Raw genomic sequence first — 19,634 nt, forward strand, 5'->3', positions numbered from 1 at the left:
TTGAGATCGGCGGATGAGGAATCTGACATCGCCAGCCACCTTGTTAACGCTAAGGGAACACCAGTTCAGACCAGATTGCGAACAAGTATAATGAAATCAGCAGAAACATCCGATTGTGGCTTTGATTCAGCATCACGTTCGTCTCTATACAGCGTCCTATCAACCAACCACCGTACTGCACGACCTGCCGCACCATCAGATCATTGGAATTTCCATCGTTGCTTTGACCGCACATCAAAACGCCCCTCGGCATTATTTGGCCAGCCACAGAGGTTACAATGGGTACTTGTACAACACAATGGCCGCGCGTCGAAATTGTAAGAGGCCTGTGATGGCATCAGATGTCGAACATTTCCCCCAACGATGATGGCTGAGTCAATGAATGACTTGCTCCTCCTTCTCGGTACGTACGCCGAGGTTTGTTGTCCACTGTTACTGTGTCCGTAGGGCGCCAAGGGGATGTTTGACCGCTCGGGACATCACGGGATCCTAGTTACAACTTCCCTGAAGTGATAAACCAAAATGGGAGGGGACGCATTCGTCACTACCTGGGTTGTTGAAAGCCCCCACTACTCTCAGTTGACGACTTGCTACGCCCCGACCATGACACAAGTACTCACTATTATCCTACCCACCATTGCCGAAGACATGTCAAGTTAAGACTCGTCTGGAAGAACGGACTAACCGGGCTGCCACGCATATGTCATGTGCAACTAAGGCAGATCCTGATCGTGTACCTGGAGTTCGATGTTTGGGCACGCCAAGTCTTAGCTACCCAGAGAGACATGTCTGTTCTTCGTTTAATGCTTGTAAATGCTTATCTGAGATCCGGTCTGCCACTCATCCGAGTCAGTGCTTGCTGACACTAAAACAAGAGGGGATATCAGACACCTATTCGTTTTATTAGGCATCCGTGTTTCTTCTTGTCGAGCATGTCTGATGTACCTCTATTTTTGTGCCGTTACTAAAGGGGGAAAGTCCCCCGATATGTACGCGGTGACAGTGAGAGTTTTAGAGTCATCCCGAATTCTCCTACCACCTTATTCTGTCTGCCTTGGGAACGGGCAAAGAACCCGGTGACGACAACGGGGGAAACGTTACTTTGGTGCGGGGGCGGCTGAGCGGTCCGAAACAACGTGAATGGTCGCTTGTCCTAGGTGTCAGTCGGTTTTGGCATATCCAAGGTTGGTAGAATGTGAAAAGAGTAATTACGTCGGTCCTAAATCCAACTTCCATAGGATGGCTCCACGGCGGCCTATACGCACAACAGTTTGTGGAGGTCCTGAGAAACCGTGAGTCAGTTATCGCCCTCATGTTGCCTCGGAAGGCAGCCAGCACGTGAAGCTTGCGGTAGCATCTCGCAACAGCCAGCGGCTGGGGGGCGTGTTGTGGAACAAATGATGAAATGCTCAGAGGATTGGGTCACAACGAGAAGGAATCCACCAAACTACAGCTGGGCAAGCTGATCTAGCCGCATGGTATATTCGGTATGTACAGGTTATGACCTGGACTCATCCTCCTGTATATTTTGGGTGGCATTGAAACGGATCTCATCATTGCCCCAATCGATGAAAGGAAATAAAAACAGAAAAACGAAGCTACAATCATGTTGCTTCTTCCTTCGCGGCTGCACGAGTCCGGCGCGGCTCCTCTGGTTGCCCGGCGACAAAGGGCCTATCAAACGGCAAGATTACATTGTGAGCGAACACCTGTGACTTTCGTAGGTGCACTGGGGTTGATTGCTTCGGCTGGTCGGGGATAACTTTCTCGAGGTTCTGTAAAGGAAAATTAGCCGGGGGTCAATACGCGACGGAACTGAATGCTCTTGGAAGACCCAGGAGCGAGGGCTATGACGTACCAGGTTCTGAAAGACACACTTGTTCAACCTCCACTCGTCCGGGCGGCATTGCCATAACTGATGGTTGTTGTTCTCAAGGCATTGCCAGTGAGCGCGGAACTGCTCAAGGCAGGACTTGTTAATATCCTCGAGACTAAGAGCGGCAAAGGTGTTAGCACCATATTTTGAGGTCTTGAGGTTCACCACCATCCATCCCATTCCCAGGTCGACCGATGCCAACCCACCAACCCACCAACCCACTCGCTCTACGATTCCTGAGCGCCCCGAATAAAGAAATAGCCACGTACACACTACGAGCGCAACGGGTGACCCGACGACCCTCCTTCATGCACTCAAACTCGCCACGGCCCGGCTTCTCGGTCTTGCATTGCATGTAATCATCGTTGTAGTCCTTACAGCGAGCTCCGATAAAGAACGCGGCCGAAAGCAGAGGACCGGAGCTGGCGCCGATCTCCTTGACTTTAGGAATCGAGTCCGGCAGCGGGGTAGTGTCGTAAAGCACCTGCTGGTTGAAGCTGCGAAAGCCGAGGTTAGTGCGGGGACCAAGTTGACAGGCGGCTGATCGAGGAGCTCAAGCGACTCAATTGGTGAGCGCCATCGGTGAAAAGGGTCGGGAACGGTTGAGGGCAAACATACATCGGCTTCCGCGCGGCCATGGTGACGGTGTGGGAACGCCGGTCCTGCGTTGCAAAGCTGTGAGTGGTTTCGAGCTGGCGATACTCCCACCTGTGAGGTTCGACCTCCAAGGTGGTGGGGCGCAAGAAGCTCACGGTGATTGGGCATCACTTCGAGACGCACGGACCAATTTGAAGAGCGACGCGCTGGAGCTGCCTGAGTGTTGTCGTGCAGGTTCTCGTCTGCCAAAAAGCTGTTTTGCTGGAGATTTCTCCAGCCGATTGTACACAACAAAGCCACGCCCTTAATCCACAAACCCCGACGATTCTCCGCCCTGAGCGCCTGTCGTGTGAACTTCATCTCTCTTTGGACTTATTCTCTCCCGGGCAAGCCGAAAGCCATTCTGTCGTCCGAATTTAGCCCGGTTGTCGCTGGGGGCTGTTCTTTTGATTGCGGCGAGCGTTGCGAATTGGTGAGGTTCGGTCGGGTGCGCGACACCAATAATTCACAGTCGAACGACCACAATGTTTTCCTCGCTGAATCGCCCGGCGGGGCAGTCCCTCTTTGGGGGAAATTCGACCAGCCTGTTCGGACCCGCGTCGATAGTAAGCTCGGCGCCTGCCTACCTCGCCGGCCATGGAGTCGTGACTGACCCCGTTATTCACAGCAACCACAAGGCCAACAGCAGCAGCAACAACAACAATCACAGCTGCAACAGCAACAGCAACAGCAGCAGCAACTCCAACAACAGGCCGCACAGCAGCAACTGAACCCTAATCCACAGCCCGGCGGCTCGCTGTGGCAACCCAACAGTCACATGAGCTGTACGTCTCTCACGTCGAAAGCCTTGTCGGCGCTTGTTTTCCTTGTCTTTTTTCCCCTCTTTCTGTGGCGGACTGGCAACCTTCTGCCCGAGATCTGTTGCGCTGACTTGAACTGTTATGACCAGACCAAAAGCCCGTCCCCGAGCAGATGAAACTCATCACCGAGAAGTGGGACCCGACGAATCCCAATTGCGCTTTCAAGACCTATCTCTACAACAAGGTTGATGAGCACACGGTACCGCTGTACGGCCCCGGCCCGAACGAAGACCCCAAGGAGTGGGAGGAGGCGCTGCAGAACAAGCCGGCACCCAACTACATCCCAGTGCTCTGCTCCGGTTTCCCGTCCATAATTGCCCGCGTCGCGCTGCAGCGCCGAGTAATCGTCGAGTTCAACAACAAGCTCCACGCCATCAACGCTAGTCTGGACGCAATCCTGTCGCGACACGACCTCGACCACACGGTGCGTGCTCTCAACGCGCGTCGCCGCCACGCCGAGCTGAGCCGCCGCTGCTTGGCGCTAGCGTCGCGCGTTCAGGTGCTCCGTAACCGCGGGTACGCCCTGTCTGGCGACGAGGACGAGCTGAGGCAGAAGCTTGCCCAGATCGACAAGCACATACAGGATCCGGCGATGGGTGCGCGAATGGAGGAGCTGTGGAGTCGGCTGGTGATCTTGCGCAGCTATGCCGAGAATCTGAAGGAGCAGATCAATGATACTGGGTTCCCTGAGGCCGACGGGTTGGATGAAGAGATTGAGGCCAAGGCGAAGAAGGTTAGTTTTTACGCCAACATCCTCTGCCGCACCGCATTACGTGGAGTGAAACTGACAACGTCTTTATTTAGATTCTTGAAGACTACGACAAACAACTGCAGCACCTTAAGACACAGATCGAGGAGGCCAAGAAGGATTTCGAGACCTGGGAAGCGCAACACAGCCCGAAACCGGCACCAGCTTAACGATGAGGCGGAGAAGCAAGTGAGCGTGTCAATTTCGGACCTCAAGGCAGTTGTCAGATTCCGCACCACGATACCCCATGGGCATGGATGGCGATATGTAATGTTAAGTTAACTTTGTAAATGGATGTTGTGGGAACGATTCAAGGCGGAATCATGACCCATTCCGCGCATGTTTATGTTTGTATTTGTATTCCGTTGCGGTAACTCTTGCCCGCTGGGTCTGCAACGCCGTTCTTGTCGGCTGCCCCGGCCCGCATATCTTCATTTTTGATGCTTTCGTACAGTAGAGTTGAGCAAAGCTCGACCCCGCGCCTGCTCCTACAACCTAGGGCTGTGCCAGGACCTTACGGGATGCCTTCTCCGAGCCTGTTCCGCGAGGAGGCGCCTTCTTACTCTCTGCTTCCGAATCCTTCCTCGGGGCATGTGCTAGGCTTAATTCCATGCCCATGACCAGACGGTTTAGTGGCGGTGACCCAACATCATGACCACGTTTAGTCTGTGGAGGATCGTGCGGCGTATCGAGGTTTACGGGTGTAGTTAAAACATCTTGGAGACGGCGTCGACCACGAAGGGAGCTAAATATGGCACATGGGTGTTAGATACGTGGCTAATGTCCAGAGTGCCTGCTGATGGAGGGGTCGGCGGGGTCCCAGAGGACCATGGTTCAACGTACAGAGGTACAGGACAGCAGCGGTGGCCAGGGCGCGTTGGATGGTGAAGTTGGCCTCGGCCTCGGCGGCGCGGAGCTCCTCCGGGGTGATCTGAGGCGGTTGGACTGGGAGAAGAGGAAGTTAGTTAACTGTTGAGGAACTATTGAGCCTGGCTCGCTAGGTCGGCATGGATTGGGCAGGTGGGGAAGTTGGGATTGACGTACACATATTGGAAGACTGGCGTGATGTGTCGTGGAATAAAGTGAGAAGGGCAGGTGAGGTGTTGTCCTTCAAGGTGCCTAAGGTGAAGTCACTCGTTGGTTTGATGGTCGGATGCTGCACCGCGGGGTGGATGTCGGGCCGGAATTCGCTGCTGCGCTGTTCAAGAAAACCAAAAACGGCTGGAGTCCAGAATTTTTTTCTGAGGCCGTTACCGGGATCAGTGGCACCATGGCTGGGGAAGGCAAGAGCGCGACAGGGGGGGTTATCGGTCTGTGCAGCCAATGCTCCAGCCCAGGGCCCATGGACCGGGGCCGAAGAGGGTGCAAAACATTCTTGGCGTTGTTTGAGCCACTGACAACCGTTTTTTTAGCACACTTTGAGGCGCTGCAAGGGGCGGCGGAAAACAACACCACCGGCAACATGGATGGGGTTTTCCTGATGCATCGTCGGCCCGAGAATACCCGAAGTCGTTACCTAAACCTTATCAGAATCGCGCAAGAGCTCCAGGGGCCTGGAGCCGAACAAGCGACCGATAGCGGTGGATTTCGAATGTGTATCTTACCCCCCTCCCTCCGGGCCCCGGGCAAAATGGATGCTGTTCGGTGTCCGCTTGCTGGGGAACCTCGTCCGATTACTCCCTCGTGCCTGCCGGTCTGACTTCTTCACCTTTTTCCCACCGTCTTTTCTCCTCCGGTTCTCCCATCTTCCCCGGATCATCAAACGGCAGAGGCGGCAAATCCGGGTTCAATTGGCCAATTCAAAGGACTGTGGCTGGCTTTCAAGGTTCCTGACGTCAATCACCTCCGGCAGTTTTGGTCTTGGCATTTGTGGCATTCGCCCAATCTTTTTCCCTTCCGGATTCTTTTTGTAGCCCCTCGACTTGCGGAGTGGCGGCAGGCGACGTGTGGAAGGTAGGGAGAAGATAGCTGGGGATTTCTAGAGGACTCGGTGACAGGTGGGTGACGCCGGCTTCCCTCTTCACTTTTTGTTTTCTTTCACATACCAACCTTGTCTTGTCCGGTTCGGCGATTTGCTCTCGTTTTCGGCATAACATTCGGAGTTTGAGAGCTTCCAATGAGACGGACCATTCCCGGCTGACCGATTTTCACAGCGTCTGCTTTTTCGGCCGGCTCCGGACGAAGCTTCGTCTTATCCGAAGAGTCACTGGACAGTGATCCTGAGACGAACACTTATACAGTTTCGTTCGAACTCCGCCCTCGTACTCAGGAACTATGCCTGCACCACGTCAGATCGGCCGTCTTGGCCGGTCCCTGGGCGCATCCGTCCTTGCATCCCGCACTCCCGCTGTGTCCGTTCGAGGTTCGTGGACTCGCACGTCATGCAGTCCGACCGTGAGGTGGACCAGCTCTGCCACCGACACAACTACAGCAAGGCCCTTTGTGAGGCTACCAAAGCTGTTCCCGACCCACGAGAACTTCGCCAACCGGCACATCGGCCCAGACGATGACAGCACTCAACAGATGCTCAAAGCCCTTTCACCTCCTGTGGAGTCTGTGGAAAAGTTTGTCCAGCAGGTGATTCCCGCCGACATCCTTTCCTCGCGCGAACTCTTCCCACAGCGCCGGAAGGCTTTCGATTCGGCGGCTAGCCAGGCGACGAAAGAGGGCCATCAGGAATGGGAAGTGCTCGCACTTGGGCGGGCCGCCGCGGAGAGCAACGAGTCGAGCCGGAAGAACTTCATCGGTGCCGGATATTATGGCACGATCACCCCGGAGGTCATTAAGCGCAATGTGCTTGAGAGCCCCGCATGGTACACCAGCTATACCCCCTACCAGCCTGAGATTAGCCAAGGCCGTTTGGAGTCACTCCTTAACTTCCAGACTTTGGTCTCGGACCTGACCGGGCTCCCGATGTCTAACGCCAGTCTCCTGGACGAGGGTACCGCCGCCGCCGAAGCGATGACGGTGTCACTAAATGCACTCCCCAGTTCTCGCGCCAAGCGTCCTGGCAGGACATATGCCGTTGACAAGAACGTGCACCCTCAGACAATCAACGTTCTACGGAGCCGCGCTGAAGGGTTCGGGATCAACGTTCGGATCATGGACCTGTCGGCTTCGGATTTCTCGGAGCTTGAGAGCTTGGGTCAGGATTTAGTTGGTGCCCTGGTTCAGTACCCCAACACATACGGCCAGGTCCGCGACTTTAAAGGGCTAGCCGATGCTGTCCACAAGCAAGGAGCCCTCCTCAGCGCGGCGACGGACTTGCTGGCCCTCACCGTGCTCACTCCCCCTGGCGAGTGGGGGGCTGATATTGCGTTTGGCAACTCTCAGCGCTTTGGTGTTCCTCTTGGATTTGGTGGCCCCCACGCCGCCTTCTTTGCCATCACGGAGAAGCACAAGCGCAAGATGCCTGGTCGTTTGATTGGTGTTTCTAAGGACAGGCTCGGAGGCCGGGCTCTCCGGCTTTCGCTTCAGACCCGAGAGCAGCACATCAGGAGAGAAAAGGCCACCAGCAACGTTTGCACTGCTCAGGCTTTGCTTGCCAACATCAGCGCTCTCTATGCTGTGTACCATGGTCCCAGTGGCCTGAAGCAAATTGCCGAGCGGTGCAGCTTGGGTGCGCGGGTCGTTCAATCTGCTGCCCGCCACTTCGGGCTCGACGCCGGCTCCGAGTCTGTCGCGTTTGACACGGTTGTTATTTCTAGCCCAGGCGAGGCCCAGACCATCAAGAGTTTGGCAAAGGATGAGGGCATCAACATCCGCCAGGACGGGGCAGACCGCGTGGTCATCAGCATCGACGAGACGGTCGAGGAGCGCGACCTCCTCGCCCTGATCAAGGTGTTTTCCCAGGTCGGCAGTGGCAACGGCTCGGCAGACGCGCTGGCCGACTATGCCCCGCTGCTTAAGCAGTTCCTCGAAGAGTCCCAGCCGACAGCTACCGCCCTCGACCACATCCCAGAGGCCCTGCGCAGGACGTCTGCCTACCTCACTCACCCGGTATTCAACACCCACCACTCTGAAACCGAGCTCCTGCGTTACATCCACCATCTCCAGTCCAAGGACTTGTCTCTCGTACACTCAATGATTCCCCTTGGATCTTGCACCATGAAGCTCAACGCCAGCACCGAGATGGCGCTGATCACGCTCCCGGGTTTCTCCAACGTCCACCCCGCAGCCCCTGCTGAGGATATCAAAGGCTACCAGAGTATCATCGATGCGCTTGAGGATCAGCTGAAGGAGATCACTGCCATGGATGGGGTGTCTCTTCAGCCAAACTCTGGTGCTCAGGGTGAGTTTGCCGGTCTGCGTGCCATTCGCAAGTACCATGAGAGCCGCGGAGAGACGAAGCGTGATCTCTGCATCATCCCGGTCTCCGCTCACGGTACCAACCCAGCGTCGGCCGCGATGGCGGGCATGCGTGTGCTGCCGGTCAAGTGTGACACCAAGACGGGCAACTTGGATTTGGCGGACCTTGAGGCCAAGTGCGCGCAGCACTCGAGCCAGATCGGCGCCATCATGATCACGTACCCGAGCACGTTTGGCGTGTTTGAGCCGCAGATCAAGAAGGTGTGCGAGATTGTGCACTCCCACGGGGGGCAAGTGTACATGGACGGCGCCAACATGAACGCGCAGATCGGGCTTTGCTCGCCAGGCGAGATCGGGGCGGATGTGTGCCACTTGAACCTGCACAAGACCTTCTGTATCCCCCACGGTGGCGGCGGGCCCGGTGTTGGTCCCATCTGTGTCAAGGAGCACCTGATCCAGCATCTCCCGACCAAGAACGTAACCAATGTCGAGGACCCGAACCACCCGGTTAGCAGCGCGCCGTACGGCAGCTCCAGCATTCTGCCCATCAGCTGGGCGTACAACGCAATGATGGGTAAGTCAGGCCATTTACCCCTTTGCTATTTTATCACGAGATGCTAACGCGCATGTTGCAGGCGGAGAAGGACTCACCAAGGCAACGACCGTCACGCTACTCAACGCCAATTACCTGCTCAGCAAGCTCAAGCCTCACTACTCGATCCTGTACACCAATGAGCACGGCCGGTGCGCTCACGAGTTCATTCTCGACGTGCGGCCTTTCCAGGAGAGTGCCGGTGTCGAGGCCATCGACATTGCCAAGCGGCTGCAGGATTACGGCTTCCACGCCCCGACCATGAGCTGGCCGGTGGCCAACACGCTCATGATCGAGCCAACCGAGTCCGAATCCAAGGAGGAGCTCGATCGCTTTGTCGAGGCACTGGTCAGCATCCGTGAGGAAATCCGTGAAGTCGAGGAGGGCAAGGCCCCGCGCACGGGTAACGTGCTGAAGCTGGCGCCGCACCCGATGGCGGATATCGTTGCGGGCGACGGTGAGGCGGGTGGCAAGTGGGACCGGCCGTACTCGCGGGAGAAGGCTGCGTACCCGGTGGCTTGGTTGAAGGAAAAGAAGTTCTGGCCCAGCGTGGCCCGGGTTGATGATAGTGAGTATCCACCTCCCTGAGGGCTGACATGATAAAGGCAGCTACTGACACGTTCATAGCATACGGTGATCTCAACCTGTTCTGCACTTGCCCTCCTGTTGAGGACACCACTGGTGAGGCTTAGGCTTAAGCCGACTCCAAAACTTCCTCCTTAGCACGGGCCCTCTCCGTCAGAGGGGGAGCTCGTGGGGAGCAAAATAGGTTCTTTTTTGGTGTGTTTTGGTAATGGTCATACTTTTATTTCACGGGGGGTGGCGGGCGAGGAGAAAACGGGTTTCCCTTTGTCTGTTTCAACACTTGAACCTTTCAACAATCCAGATACCCAGCCAGCATGCATTCAGCATTGGAACGGACTTCAACCAGGACGGGGTTACAGGCGGGGCGGCTCAACCGGGGAATATTTTGCTCTGCTTCTTTTTCGAAGAGGACTCGGGGACTCGGTGTTAGAGGGGGTAAGGGGTTAGATATAGGCTAGGCTCTACGCCCCTCAACGGCGGGCGGGCGGTTTTCAACACATGACTTGGATGAGTAGCATCAGGGCCGGGGCACGGAGTTCAACAGTGAGGTCTGGGCATTTATGGGCAGGCAGTTAGACGCATAGAGCACGCTTGAGTTGTTTTGGTCAGGTACATGAATGGAGTACTGAATGGAGTACTGAATGGAGTTTGAGGACAGTGTATTTTTTGCATCTCGTTGTGTTCTAATCAGAATTGAAAGACAGGGAATAGTCATTCTCTCAAGCATGACCAAGCCGGAGTCACTGCACTTACTTTAGGAGGAGAAGCATGTGGAAGAGGAACGAGCAAGGGTTAGGGTTGGCTTGCTTATCAAGCAGCGCTGGGGCGATAACGTCCTGCAGGGATTAAAAATCACAGCCCCGCCATCCCACTTTGAGCTCGCCGCGCATCTGGGTGCAAGTGGTGATTTGTATTTATTTATTCCTTTTTACACTCCAATCTCAGGACGGCAGCATCTTCTACGGGCTCTACCAGTCCGTATCTCCTATTTTCTTTCGTTTTCCCCGGAACTTGAACCACGTAAAATTCGCCAAAATGTCGTCCAATGCCCACGAACAACAGCCCGAGGATGAGGACCTCGAGCTGCTCGACGAGGACGACGTCCAGGAGATGGTCGACGACGCAGACAACGGCGGCGACGTAGCGATGGACTCGGACGGCGAGGACGAAGAAGTGACGCTGCACAACGACAGCATCGCATACTTTGACGGCCACAAGGACTCCGTCTTTGCCATCGCCCAACACCCGCTGTACCCCAACCTCATCGCGACGGGCGGCTCCGAAGGCGACGCCGACGATGCGCCGGGCAAGGGATACGTGATCGATACCTCGGCCGCCGTCGCACCCTCCCGCCCCGTGCTCCCCGCGAGCTACAACGCCGACCCCAACGCTGCGGCCCCGACCCCGCAGACCACCGCTCTCGAGCCCATCTTTGCCATCGACGGCCACACCGACAGCATCAACGCGCTGGCATTCACCCTCCCGCGCGGTGAATTCCTCGTAAGCGCCGGCATGGACGGCCGACTGCGCGCCTACACCGTGTCAGCCACCTCCTCCGGCGGTCAGCCCCAGTTCCAGTTCCAATTCCTCGCCGAATCACAAGAAACAGAAGAAATCAACTGGCTCCAACCCTGCCCCTCCACCTCCTACCCCAACACCATCGCCCTCGGCGCCTCCGACGGTTCCGTCTGGGTCCTCACCCTCGACGCCACCGACACCGCCAACCCCATCCGCATCGTCCAGTCCTACTTCCTCCACACGGGACCCTGCACCGCCGGCGCCTGGACCCCCGACGGCAAGCTCCTCGCCACCGTCAGCGAGGACGCCTCGTTGCATGTCTTTGACATATGGGGCGAAGCCGCCTCCAAGTCGCTGGTCACCGACAACGGCCAGACGGTGGTCTCGCTCACCGAAGCCGACCAGCGGTTCGCAGTCGAGGGAGGACTCTACTCCGTCGCTATCTCCCCCTCAGGCGGTCTCCTCGCCGCGGGTGGAGCCGCCGGCGCCATCCGCATCCTCTCCCTCCCGCGTCTCTCCCAACCTTCTACCACCACCACTTCCACGACGGGTAAGAAACCCACCACCTCCACCACAACCCCCGGAACAACCACCATCCTCGCCGCCTTAGCCGTACAACAAGACAGCGTGGAATCCCTGGCCTTCTCCCCGTCCCCGTCTGTCCCTCTGCTCGTGGCGGGGTCGGTAGACGGCAGCATTGCGGTCTTCGATCCTGTCCGATCGTTTGCGGTGCGTCGTCATCTGCAGGGTGTGCATGACGGGGAATCGGTGGTGAAATTGGATTTTGTGCGGAATCCGCCTTCCGGTGCTGGTGCTGGACCAGCTGGTGGCAGCGCGGCCGCTGGATCTGGGGGAGGAAGTTCGACGGCGGCGGCGGCAGCAGCGGGGTGGTTGTTAACATCGTGTGGACTTGACGGCGTGGTGAGGCGGTGGGATTTGCGTGGGGCCACGGCGAGTTCAGCGTCTGTGGCGGGCGGGGCGACGGCGGGGTTGGTGAAGGAGTGGAGGGGGCATCGGGGAGGAGGGGAAGGAGGGGGGGTGTTGGGGTTTGTGCAGGGGGAGACGGGGGAACGGGTGGTTACTGCCGGGGATGATGGGGTGGTGTTGGTTTTTGAGGCGTAGGGGGGTTGTTTGTATGTACCCGTGTATTTGAGAGGGTGGATGGATGGATGGAGGTGGTGATGTGGTAGAAATAGAAAAGGAGGTGGACAAGGCAGGCGTTTGGTGAATAAAAGGAATTTGCTGTAAATGATGGTGCAGATGTCTGAGCGATGTTATGATAGTAGTAACCCGTTAGACGAACCGAGCCGTCGCTGGATACGAGACTGTTGTTGTATCCTCAACATACACAGGCCGAGATGTTCTACTAGGCTGCCTAGCATGAGACAAACGAAGTAGAGTTCATGAAGGCGGACAAGGACCTCATGTAGATAAAAGTCGGTCGTTCCGCAAAGCATGCTACCGGATCGGAGGAAAATGAGGAGGTGGATGAAACATATCTCTCAGAGCAAGTCGCAAGCGACCTCAAGCCGTAAGGGATCAAGACGGACTAGACAGAGGCGGATGGATAGCCCTCCCGTCTTGTAGGTCCGCAAGCAGGAAAGAGGTTAGGAGCCAGTCCCTGTTAACAGGCTCTCACCCTTCACCCCCTTCCCCTTGACGCGAATATTCCGTCAAATCACCCAAGTAATACCCTCCTCCTTCAGCCCTACGACAATAACTTACCGGTGATTCCATGTGCGTCACGCATAGTGTACGCGGGCCGGTGAACACATGTCCGCATCCGAAAACCTTCGGCCCGCAACGCCCCCATCTACGTTCCCCCATCTACGTTGCGGTTTCTCGCACGGCCGGGGATAACAGCCTCATAATGTAGGACAAAAGACGAGCCGGGAGCATAGAGAAGTCATCGGTGGGTAGGGCAACTTTGTTCCGTACGAATGATATCGAATGGTTGGATGGCTGGGTAATAGGGGCGAATGGGAAACAGAGGCTATTTGTCGTGCCGCGTTTATCAGATTCGAAACGTCGTCGTCATACATTCAAGCGGTTCCCTTATTGAAGGACAATAGAAACGGTAATTCATAGGAAAGATCATTCAGTCGGCGTGACCTTTATTTAAAAATGAAGCACAGCATTGGGAGATAGAGGGAGGCACCCTCCCCTCCTAGCCTGCAAACCCGACAGCTGCAAGATACGATACGACTCATGCGGAGGATGAGATGGGCATCAGCATGGGATGAGATCTAAAAGGCGGGTAGGCGGGCGCCGGGTGGGCGGGTGGTCAGCGAGCGAGGGTGACAGACAGGATCTCGTCACCTGCCTGGTCCCTGGGGGTCAGCTAACTACCTACCAATCGGGAGTTTTTGTTGGGTTTGTTGTCTTGTTTGATGCGATGCGGCTCCGTGGGTTGGGGGTCAACGTCAAGCGTTGGATTGTAACGGCTGCATTTATGTTGTCGTCTAGAGATTCCTAGTAAAAATGGTTTCGCCAACTTCTTATAATGTTCGTAGCCAGGTCGGTATGAGAAAATGAAAGGCTCGGTCGAAAGTTCCAGTTCGGAAAAACTGGAGGTATTGATTCTCGGATCAGGGATTATGCTCGGTGTAACCCTTGGGCGAGGGATTCAGGGGTGGGCGAAATACCCGTCTAATCATCAGCCAAGTTCATCCGACCTTTTTGAAATTCAAACATGCCGCGGGCGCCGGTGAGTTTGGCTGACACCCGTCAAGTCCACTTATCCTCCGCAATTAGCATGGTGTCATCGAGACGGGGCGCAAGAAGTGCTTGTGAACGTGTTTTTTTTTGGTCATTAGAAACTTGGCTTGCTACTGTCTTTAATCATCTTCCTTTGACATCCTTCCCCTGCCACCCTTCCCAGACAGCACCCCTAAACGCCCATTCCTCCTCACAACTTTTGATCCAACCATTGATGTACCAACTCAAACGTATCCTGTGCTGTGTAGTGTAGCGTCAGGTCATGACCGGTGTTTTGCGGCGCAAAGTAGTCGTAGCTTGATGCATCGGGGAATGAAGACTCTGTAGAATCCAGGTGGCTCTCGCACGTCGCCTTTGGGGCCTGGCAAAAGAAAGCATCTTCCACAGCTGTGACAACCAGGACCGGGCCCGTGTATCCGGCCACAGGGCCTAGGATCGCCGGTAGCGCACCAATCTCTCCGCTGGTCAACGTGTCCTCGCCCTCGAAATCAATATCCGGGATGGCTGGGTCGAAGTTGCCCGCGAAAAATGATGCAGTGCGTTGTGGCTGTTTCGTGATGGTGACATATCCCTTCGGGAGCGAAGGGTCGAAACGCGCGGGGTCGAAGTCTGCGGCGCTTGCCCAGTCGGCGTTGATGACGTCCGAGAAGTCGAAGTAGTTGCTGTACCCGGTCAAGACGAGGGCGTCGGCGTCGTTCGGATACTGAGTGGCCATGGCCGCGCCGAGGTACGAGCCCCACGAGTGGCCTACAAAGACGAGCTTGGAGTAAGCTTGGCCGAGGCCATTAACCGGCGAGGCAACGTCCCGTATCGCCTCGAAGATCTCGTGCATGATATCGATCTGCAATTGTGGCTGCACGACGTTGAGCGGGTCGGGCCGTTGCGGGTTGTCGCCGTGGCCCAGGCGGTCGAGCGCGAGGCTGGCATATCCTCGTGCCGTTGCGGCTGCGTGCCAGTTGTACTTCTCAAAGCCTTGACCGGCCCACATGGTCTTGTTGTAGGTGATGCCATGGACGAGAACCTCGAGGCCCTTGGGTGTTTGTGAACCCTTGGGGACGCAGTATGTTCCCTTGATGATGAAGGTATCGGAGACGGGGAAAGCACCGGTGGAAGCAGGCTTATTACCGTTCCAAACATCGCGCATAAACCCAACAATGGCCGCCGTGTCGTTAGGGTCTGGTGGGGACGCAAAGGCGACGTTTTGGCTGTTTGTGATGGGGACGTTGAAGGTGACGTCGGCACACTGAGGCTTGGCCGCGCAAGTGCCCAGGGCGAGGCCCATGAAAGGGAGAGTGTGCTTCATGGTAGCTCGTTGTATGTTGAGTGTCCGTGAGTGAGAGGGGTTATTCGTGAGGGCAAGGAGGGCAAGAACGTGAAGCCAGACCACGGAAGAAAGCACGCTCGCTTAGCTCTGTCCAGAGGTTATCGAAGCGAGAAGCTCCAGAGAAAATAACACAACGACGGCGGAAGGAACTTGACCACGAGACAGCGGAGGGGATATGGGACACAGAAGAGCGAGCTGTCGCTCCTTCCTCCCAGGATCGTCGATGGGGCAGTGTCTCACCTTGGTTCATATACCCCAACTCGTCCGGCCTTCCTCGGCGCCGTCCCGTTCAACGGGCGGGCTAGGCCTCGCAGAGCCAGCATATTTCCGTCTTGGGAGCCCTTTCGTCCCGCGCGCGATTTGTCCCTGCTGCGACTGCAGCCATCGTGGGTCGGTTATCCCTGCCCTGTTTTCGTGCGGGAAAGAGCCAGGCGAGACCTTGGTGTGGGACTGTGGATTCGAGACGGCACGCAAGCGGAGAAGCTCTGTTCCAAATTGCGACCAAGGTGCGAGGGTTTTAGTGGGGGCTAGCGTAACCCATAGACGGGACGGCAACAGGCCAAAAACGATGGGAACTTTTGGCCAGCAGAATGCCCGGCCCTGCAGGTCTTGCAGGTTCCGCGGCGATTGCGAACGCAAGTTTGTCTACCGGAGAGCCGGAGTAATTATTTGCTGCACCCTCGAGTCGCTTTCGCTATCCCGTTCTGCACAAACAACGAAGAAGGGAACTGTGACGTTACCCCAAAGGACCAGGTACTTTAACCACCGAAACAAACAGCGTGGTCAGGCGGAAGCGGGCGGGCTGAAGCGAGCCCCGGATCCCGCAAACTTCCTCACCACCACGCGCCCACATGGTGCGGCTCTAAGAGCCTTCTCGGCGTCCCAAAAGTATCGCAGGCCGGGGGGCGGCGGGCCCAGCGACGGGATGAGATGCAGCAATCTCCAGTTTCGGCACCACGGCGTCCCATGGTGCTGATCTATGGGGCTGGGGGATGCGTCGTCATTGATGGGCCCGTTTCGCCGGAAAACTCAACTGCCCGGCTATCGTGGGAGTGTGGGCCATGGGCGGGCCTGCGCAAATAATGAAACCGGGGTTAGCTCGTTGTTCCCAGCTCCCACCACAGGAATTCGGCTCGATTCGCGAAAATGGAAGGAACCAAGGGAGCTGCATTGGCTCAGCTGCTCCCTAGCTGTGGAGCGCAGAAAGGAGCGCACCGTGTTGTATCCGTACTCAACTGGCACGAGCCGCCGATGTAACGGAGACCCCCAATGTGAGCCTGGGCTCTCGGCCATCTCCACGTAGGAATCGACTAACTTAGGGATTGTAGTGTACATACGTGTACGAGCAGGAAAGTGTGCGGCCTGTTTTGTTTCCCTGGCCCGATCCAGGACATCGTACTCCCCTTGCAGAGTCGCACTGCAACTGCTGCAAAATCAGCAGGAATCCACACCCGATCCGGGCCCGGCACTTCCGACTCGCCCGGGGATGGTTGATCATTGAACGATTCGGGGTTGCGGCCGAAAAGGTTCAAGCGGCGGTATCCTTCGATGACATGTCTTGGACAACGGTGGGTCACTACGCTCCTCCTTGCATTTCAATTGCAACGAGGACAGCGCAAAAAAACGATGGGAAGTGGTGAAGGATTGGTAATTTTGGGCGTGTCATGAAGCGGAAATGACCATTTTGGCCGACTCCGCCAGTTCATCTCATCCCAAGATCTGTCTGGCTCGCCGTCCGAACTCGAGGTACGACTCCCATTTTTTTGATGATCTCCAACTTGGGTTCTCCATTTTGTGCACAGCCCTTGTTGCACAAGGGCTGCTTTTTCCAGGGCACCTTCAGGGCGCCGTGTGGGCGTTTCCATTCGGTCAGTCACCCGAGCAAGCCCCACCCGTTCCCGCGTGGCAGCCCCCACCTCCTCCGATTGGTGTCATGCTCGCTTGTGCCTCGCTTGTGCCTCGCTTGTGCTCTCGCTTGTGCCCTCGCTTCATCGCTCCCCTTCACTCGCTACCACCCGGCCGGGCCCGTCGTGAGACATCCCATTCAGCAACACTGATCCTAGTTGACGAGAAGGCTTGGTGTTTCTAAAATGGGAATTGATGGTTGAATGTATTTTTTGGTGGTGTTCAAGTTGAAAGTTTTGTCCAGTCAAGCAATCCGTCTCTCGAGCATGGGATGGGGCAGGTACATACGAGCTATTTCAGGTCAACCCTGGGCAGAACGAAAAGGGACAATGATCACTGCAGGGGACCGAAAAGGGGCAAACCAGGGAGCCACTGCCAGAATTGAAAACGAACACGACGGGGGAAACCACTTCGAATTGTGCCTTCCTCGATCCAGTGCAAATTCCAAAACCACCAGACAGGCTTGTCACACCGAGAAGTGGCGACCGATGACCCCGCTCCCGTGGTCCGGTCATTTGACATTAATCAAGACTAATAATTAATTAGTTAGTGGAAGCTGCGATGTTGAAAGCCACGACACAGCGGAAAGGACTTTGAACACGCACTTTCCCAAGTTTGTCCGAGGCAGAGTCGTGCTGGTGCAGGTCTAGGTCTTCACTGACATTCTTACCCAACATCTTCCCGCAATCGAGTCCACCGATCATGTTCGGAGCCTCCCTCAATGCACATCGAGCCCCCAAGGTTGGCGACACCAAGACCTAACACAACATTGACTCAACGTTTTCTTCATTTTCAAGAACCTCTGTAGACCCTGTAAAAGTTTCAACATAATGGTTCTCAACACTCACAAAGAGCCCGTTTTCCAACTTTCTGGGGGCGACCATCCTGAAATTTAGGCTCCCGGTTTCTCGCTTGCTAATAAACCGGTATCGTTTGGGGAACGCGTGACGGTTCCTGGTCGTCGAGTTGGTCTTTATCTAGATTCGTCAATGTCCAAGTCTTTGTAAGGGTCTTGAGAAACCCTCATCTGCTAGTTTTGACCTTCTTTCTGATTTAATCTTTCATATTACGCCGAGTTCGTACCCACTTGAGACATCAAGTCAAACCTTGCCGGCCCTGCCCCTTCGTTTCCTGTCATTTTTTTCGGGATTTGGGTTGTAAGCCACAAGAATGAGTTATCCGAACACTTTTCTTTGAACTTGGGAGCCGAAAAGGAATGAAGTACGTGCTACCACAACTTAGGTATTCCATCCTCACCGCCTTAATCTTTCAAACCTAGCTGAGACAGCCCCCTCCTCTAACCCTTTGGGTTTGTACCCACCAGCATGTGTTCTTTCCGAAGAGAACTCCCTCTCTGCCGGCATTCTGTCATCCTTCTCGGCGCTGGCCAAATCAAGCAAGTTGCGCGCTGTGCCGTAACATCCCCCCCAGTCCTAAACAACAGCAATTCCGGAACAGTGGAATATCACCACACTGGGTGGGTATCGCTCAATCGGTCACCGACGAACACCATACGGGTGAACTGCGCTGTGATGTATAGGCTAGGCACACGGCAGCATTCCTACGGCTGTGGTTGTCGAAGGAGTCGGAACGACGTTAAGGATCAACGGACGTCGCTGAGTAGGCACACCTGGCACAGGTTTCCGGGGCGCTTCGTTCCATACTCCCAATACCCCTGCCCCCTTCAACCATCGGGCAAGGTTGGGTCTCCAGTCCCGCGCAGCGAGACCGGGCTGGATTGCTGCCAGCAAGTTACGCAGGGTTGTCGCCCTTCTAGGCAAGCTGCAAGCACTTCTCGCGTCTGCCTTTCATTTCGGCTTTTCTCCTTCTCCAACTCTTATACCCGGCGGTAAGAGATCGGTTCCTAGAGCCTCAAAACGCTCTAAACGTTGTTGAAAAAGAGCCGGTCAGCATTCACGCGAAGCCATTATTAATATCTGCTCGCAACATCGCGTAGAGAAAGTAGAAGTAATTGGCTGTGGCGGTTTCCTTCTTTGGGGTTGAGCCGCGCTCACTTGCCAAGATCCGGATTCCGGGTCATGGACTTCGACCGCCAGGTGTCCAGTTAATTTCTTCCCCTTTTAAGTAGTCTCCCGTCTGTTCCTTAAGCCCCGTTTACGTCAAATGTCTGGTCTGCTTACCACCGTTGCTTAGCACCTTCAAACGTCGGGCAAGCAATACGTCGTTTGGCTGGTGCTGCTTGTTCCGGAGCTCCCGGCCAAGAGGAATAAGCTCTCGACGTGATCAATCGTTCACGAAGTTCGATATTCGGGATGGGAGAGATGGAATTGATTCAAGCATTGGTTGAGCCGCTGGAGAGGACTGGAGCCCAGGCTCAGCTGTGTTTTGCAAAGGAGAGAGCGTTCCATGCACGTCATGATTATGTGTTGATTCGATCCAGGCACCTTCGCACCTCAGCTCTCGAAGTTTGGTGTAATTAATTACTTGCCCAATCCTCAGGCCACAAATGCCCCCCTGGGGTTCACCACCTTCCTTCCCTCCCAACACGGACTATATATATTAGGTCCAACGACCCAATTCCCAACCTGCCTGCCAATGGGGCTACAAACCGACCACACCCGGTGGTGAGTTTGGCTCAGGCG

General features: G+C 55.8%; 5 protein-coding genes across 5 annotated transcripts; 3 read left to right on the forward strand and 2 right to left on the reverse strand.

The window, feature by feature from the left end:
- Positions 1 to 1,604: 1,604 nt before the first annotated feature.
- C8A04DRAFT_32362 (uncharacterized protein) lies at positions 1,605 to 2,514 on the reverse strand (the record flags this gene model as incomplete). The annotated part of the gene is made up of 4 exons (XM_062782073.1): positions 1,605 to 1,775; positions 1,859 to 1,991; positions 2,146 to 2,373; positions 2,495 to 2,514. The coding sequence occupies 4 exons, from the start codon at positions 2,512 to 2,514 to the stop codon at positions 1,605 to 1,607; spliced, it is 552 nt and encodes a 183-aa protein (XP_062633526.1).
- A 483-nt stretch (positions 2,515 to 2,997) lies between these two features.
- C8A04DRAFT_15226 (nucleoporin complex subunit 54-domain-containing protein) lies at positions 2,998 to 4,251 on the forward strand (the record flags this gene model as incomplete). Its single annotated transcript, XM_062778402.1, has 4 exons — positions 2,998 to 3,078; positions 3,165 to 3,297; positions 3,423 to 4,066; positions 4,138 to 4,251. 4 exons carry the CDS (start codon positions 2,998 to 3,000, stop codon positions 4,249 to 4,251), a joined length of 972 nt encoding a protein of 323 aa, XP_062633527.1.
- A 2,104-nt stretch (positions 4,252 to 6,355) lies between these two features.
- Positions 6,356 to 9,673, forward strand: C8A04DRAFT_32365 (glycine cleavage system P-protein-domain-containing protein; the record flags this gene model as incomplete). Its single annotated transcript, XM_062782074.1, has 3 exons — positions 6,356 to 8,963; positions 9,025 to 9,549; positions 9,609 to 9,673. 3 exons carry the CDS (start codon positions 6,356 to 6,358, stop codon positions 9,671 to 9,673), a joined length of 3,198 nt encoding a protein of 1,065 aa, XP_062633528.1.
- A 928-nt stretch (positions 9,674 to 10,601) lies between these two features.
- On the forward strand, positions 10,602 to 12,206 carry C8A04DRAFT_15218 (WD40-repeat-containing domain protein; the record flags this gene model as incomplete). The annotated part of the gene is made up of 2 exons (XM_062778398.1): positions 10,602 to 11,895; positions 11,965 to 12,206. 2 exons carry the CDS (start codon positions 10,602 to 10,604, stop codon positions 12,204 to 12,206), a joined length of 1,536 nt encoding a protein of 511 aa, XP_062633529.1.
- A 1,786-nt stretch (positions 12,207 to 13,992) lies between these two features.
- On the reverse strand, positions 13,993 to 15,084 carry C8A04DRAFT_15202 (putative cardiolipin-specific deacylase, mitochondrial; the record flags this gene model as incomplete). The annotated part of the gene is made up of 1 exon (XM_062778391.1): positions 13,993 to 15,084. One exon carries the CDS (start codon positions 15,082 to 15,084, stop codon positions 13,993 to 13,995), a length of 1,092 nt encoding a protein of 363 aa, XP_062633530.1.
- Positions 15,085 to 19,634: the final 4,550 nt, after the last annotated feature.

Source organism: Dichotomopilus funicola, assembly GCF_033296635.1.
Source record: "Dichotomopilus funicola strain CBS 141.50 unplaced genomic scaffold C8A04scaffold_86, whole genome shotgun sequence".
Classification (NCBI taxonomy): Eukaryota; Fungi; Ascomycota; class Sordariomycetes; order Sordariales; family Chaetomiaceae; genus Dichotomopilus; species Dichotomopilus funicola.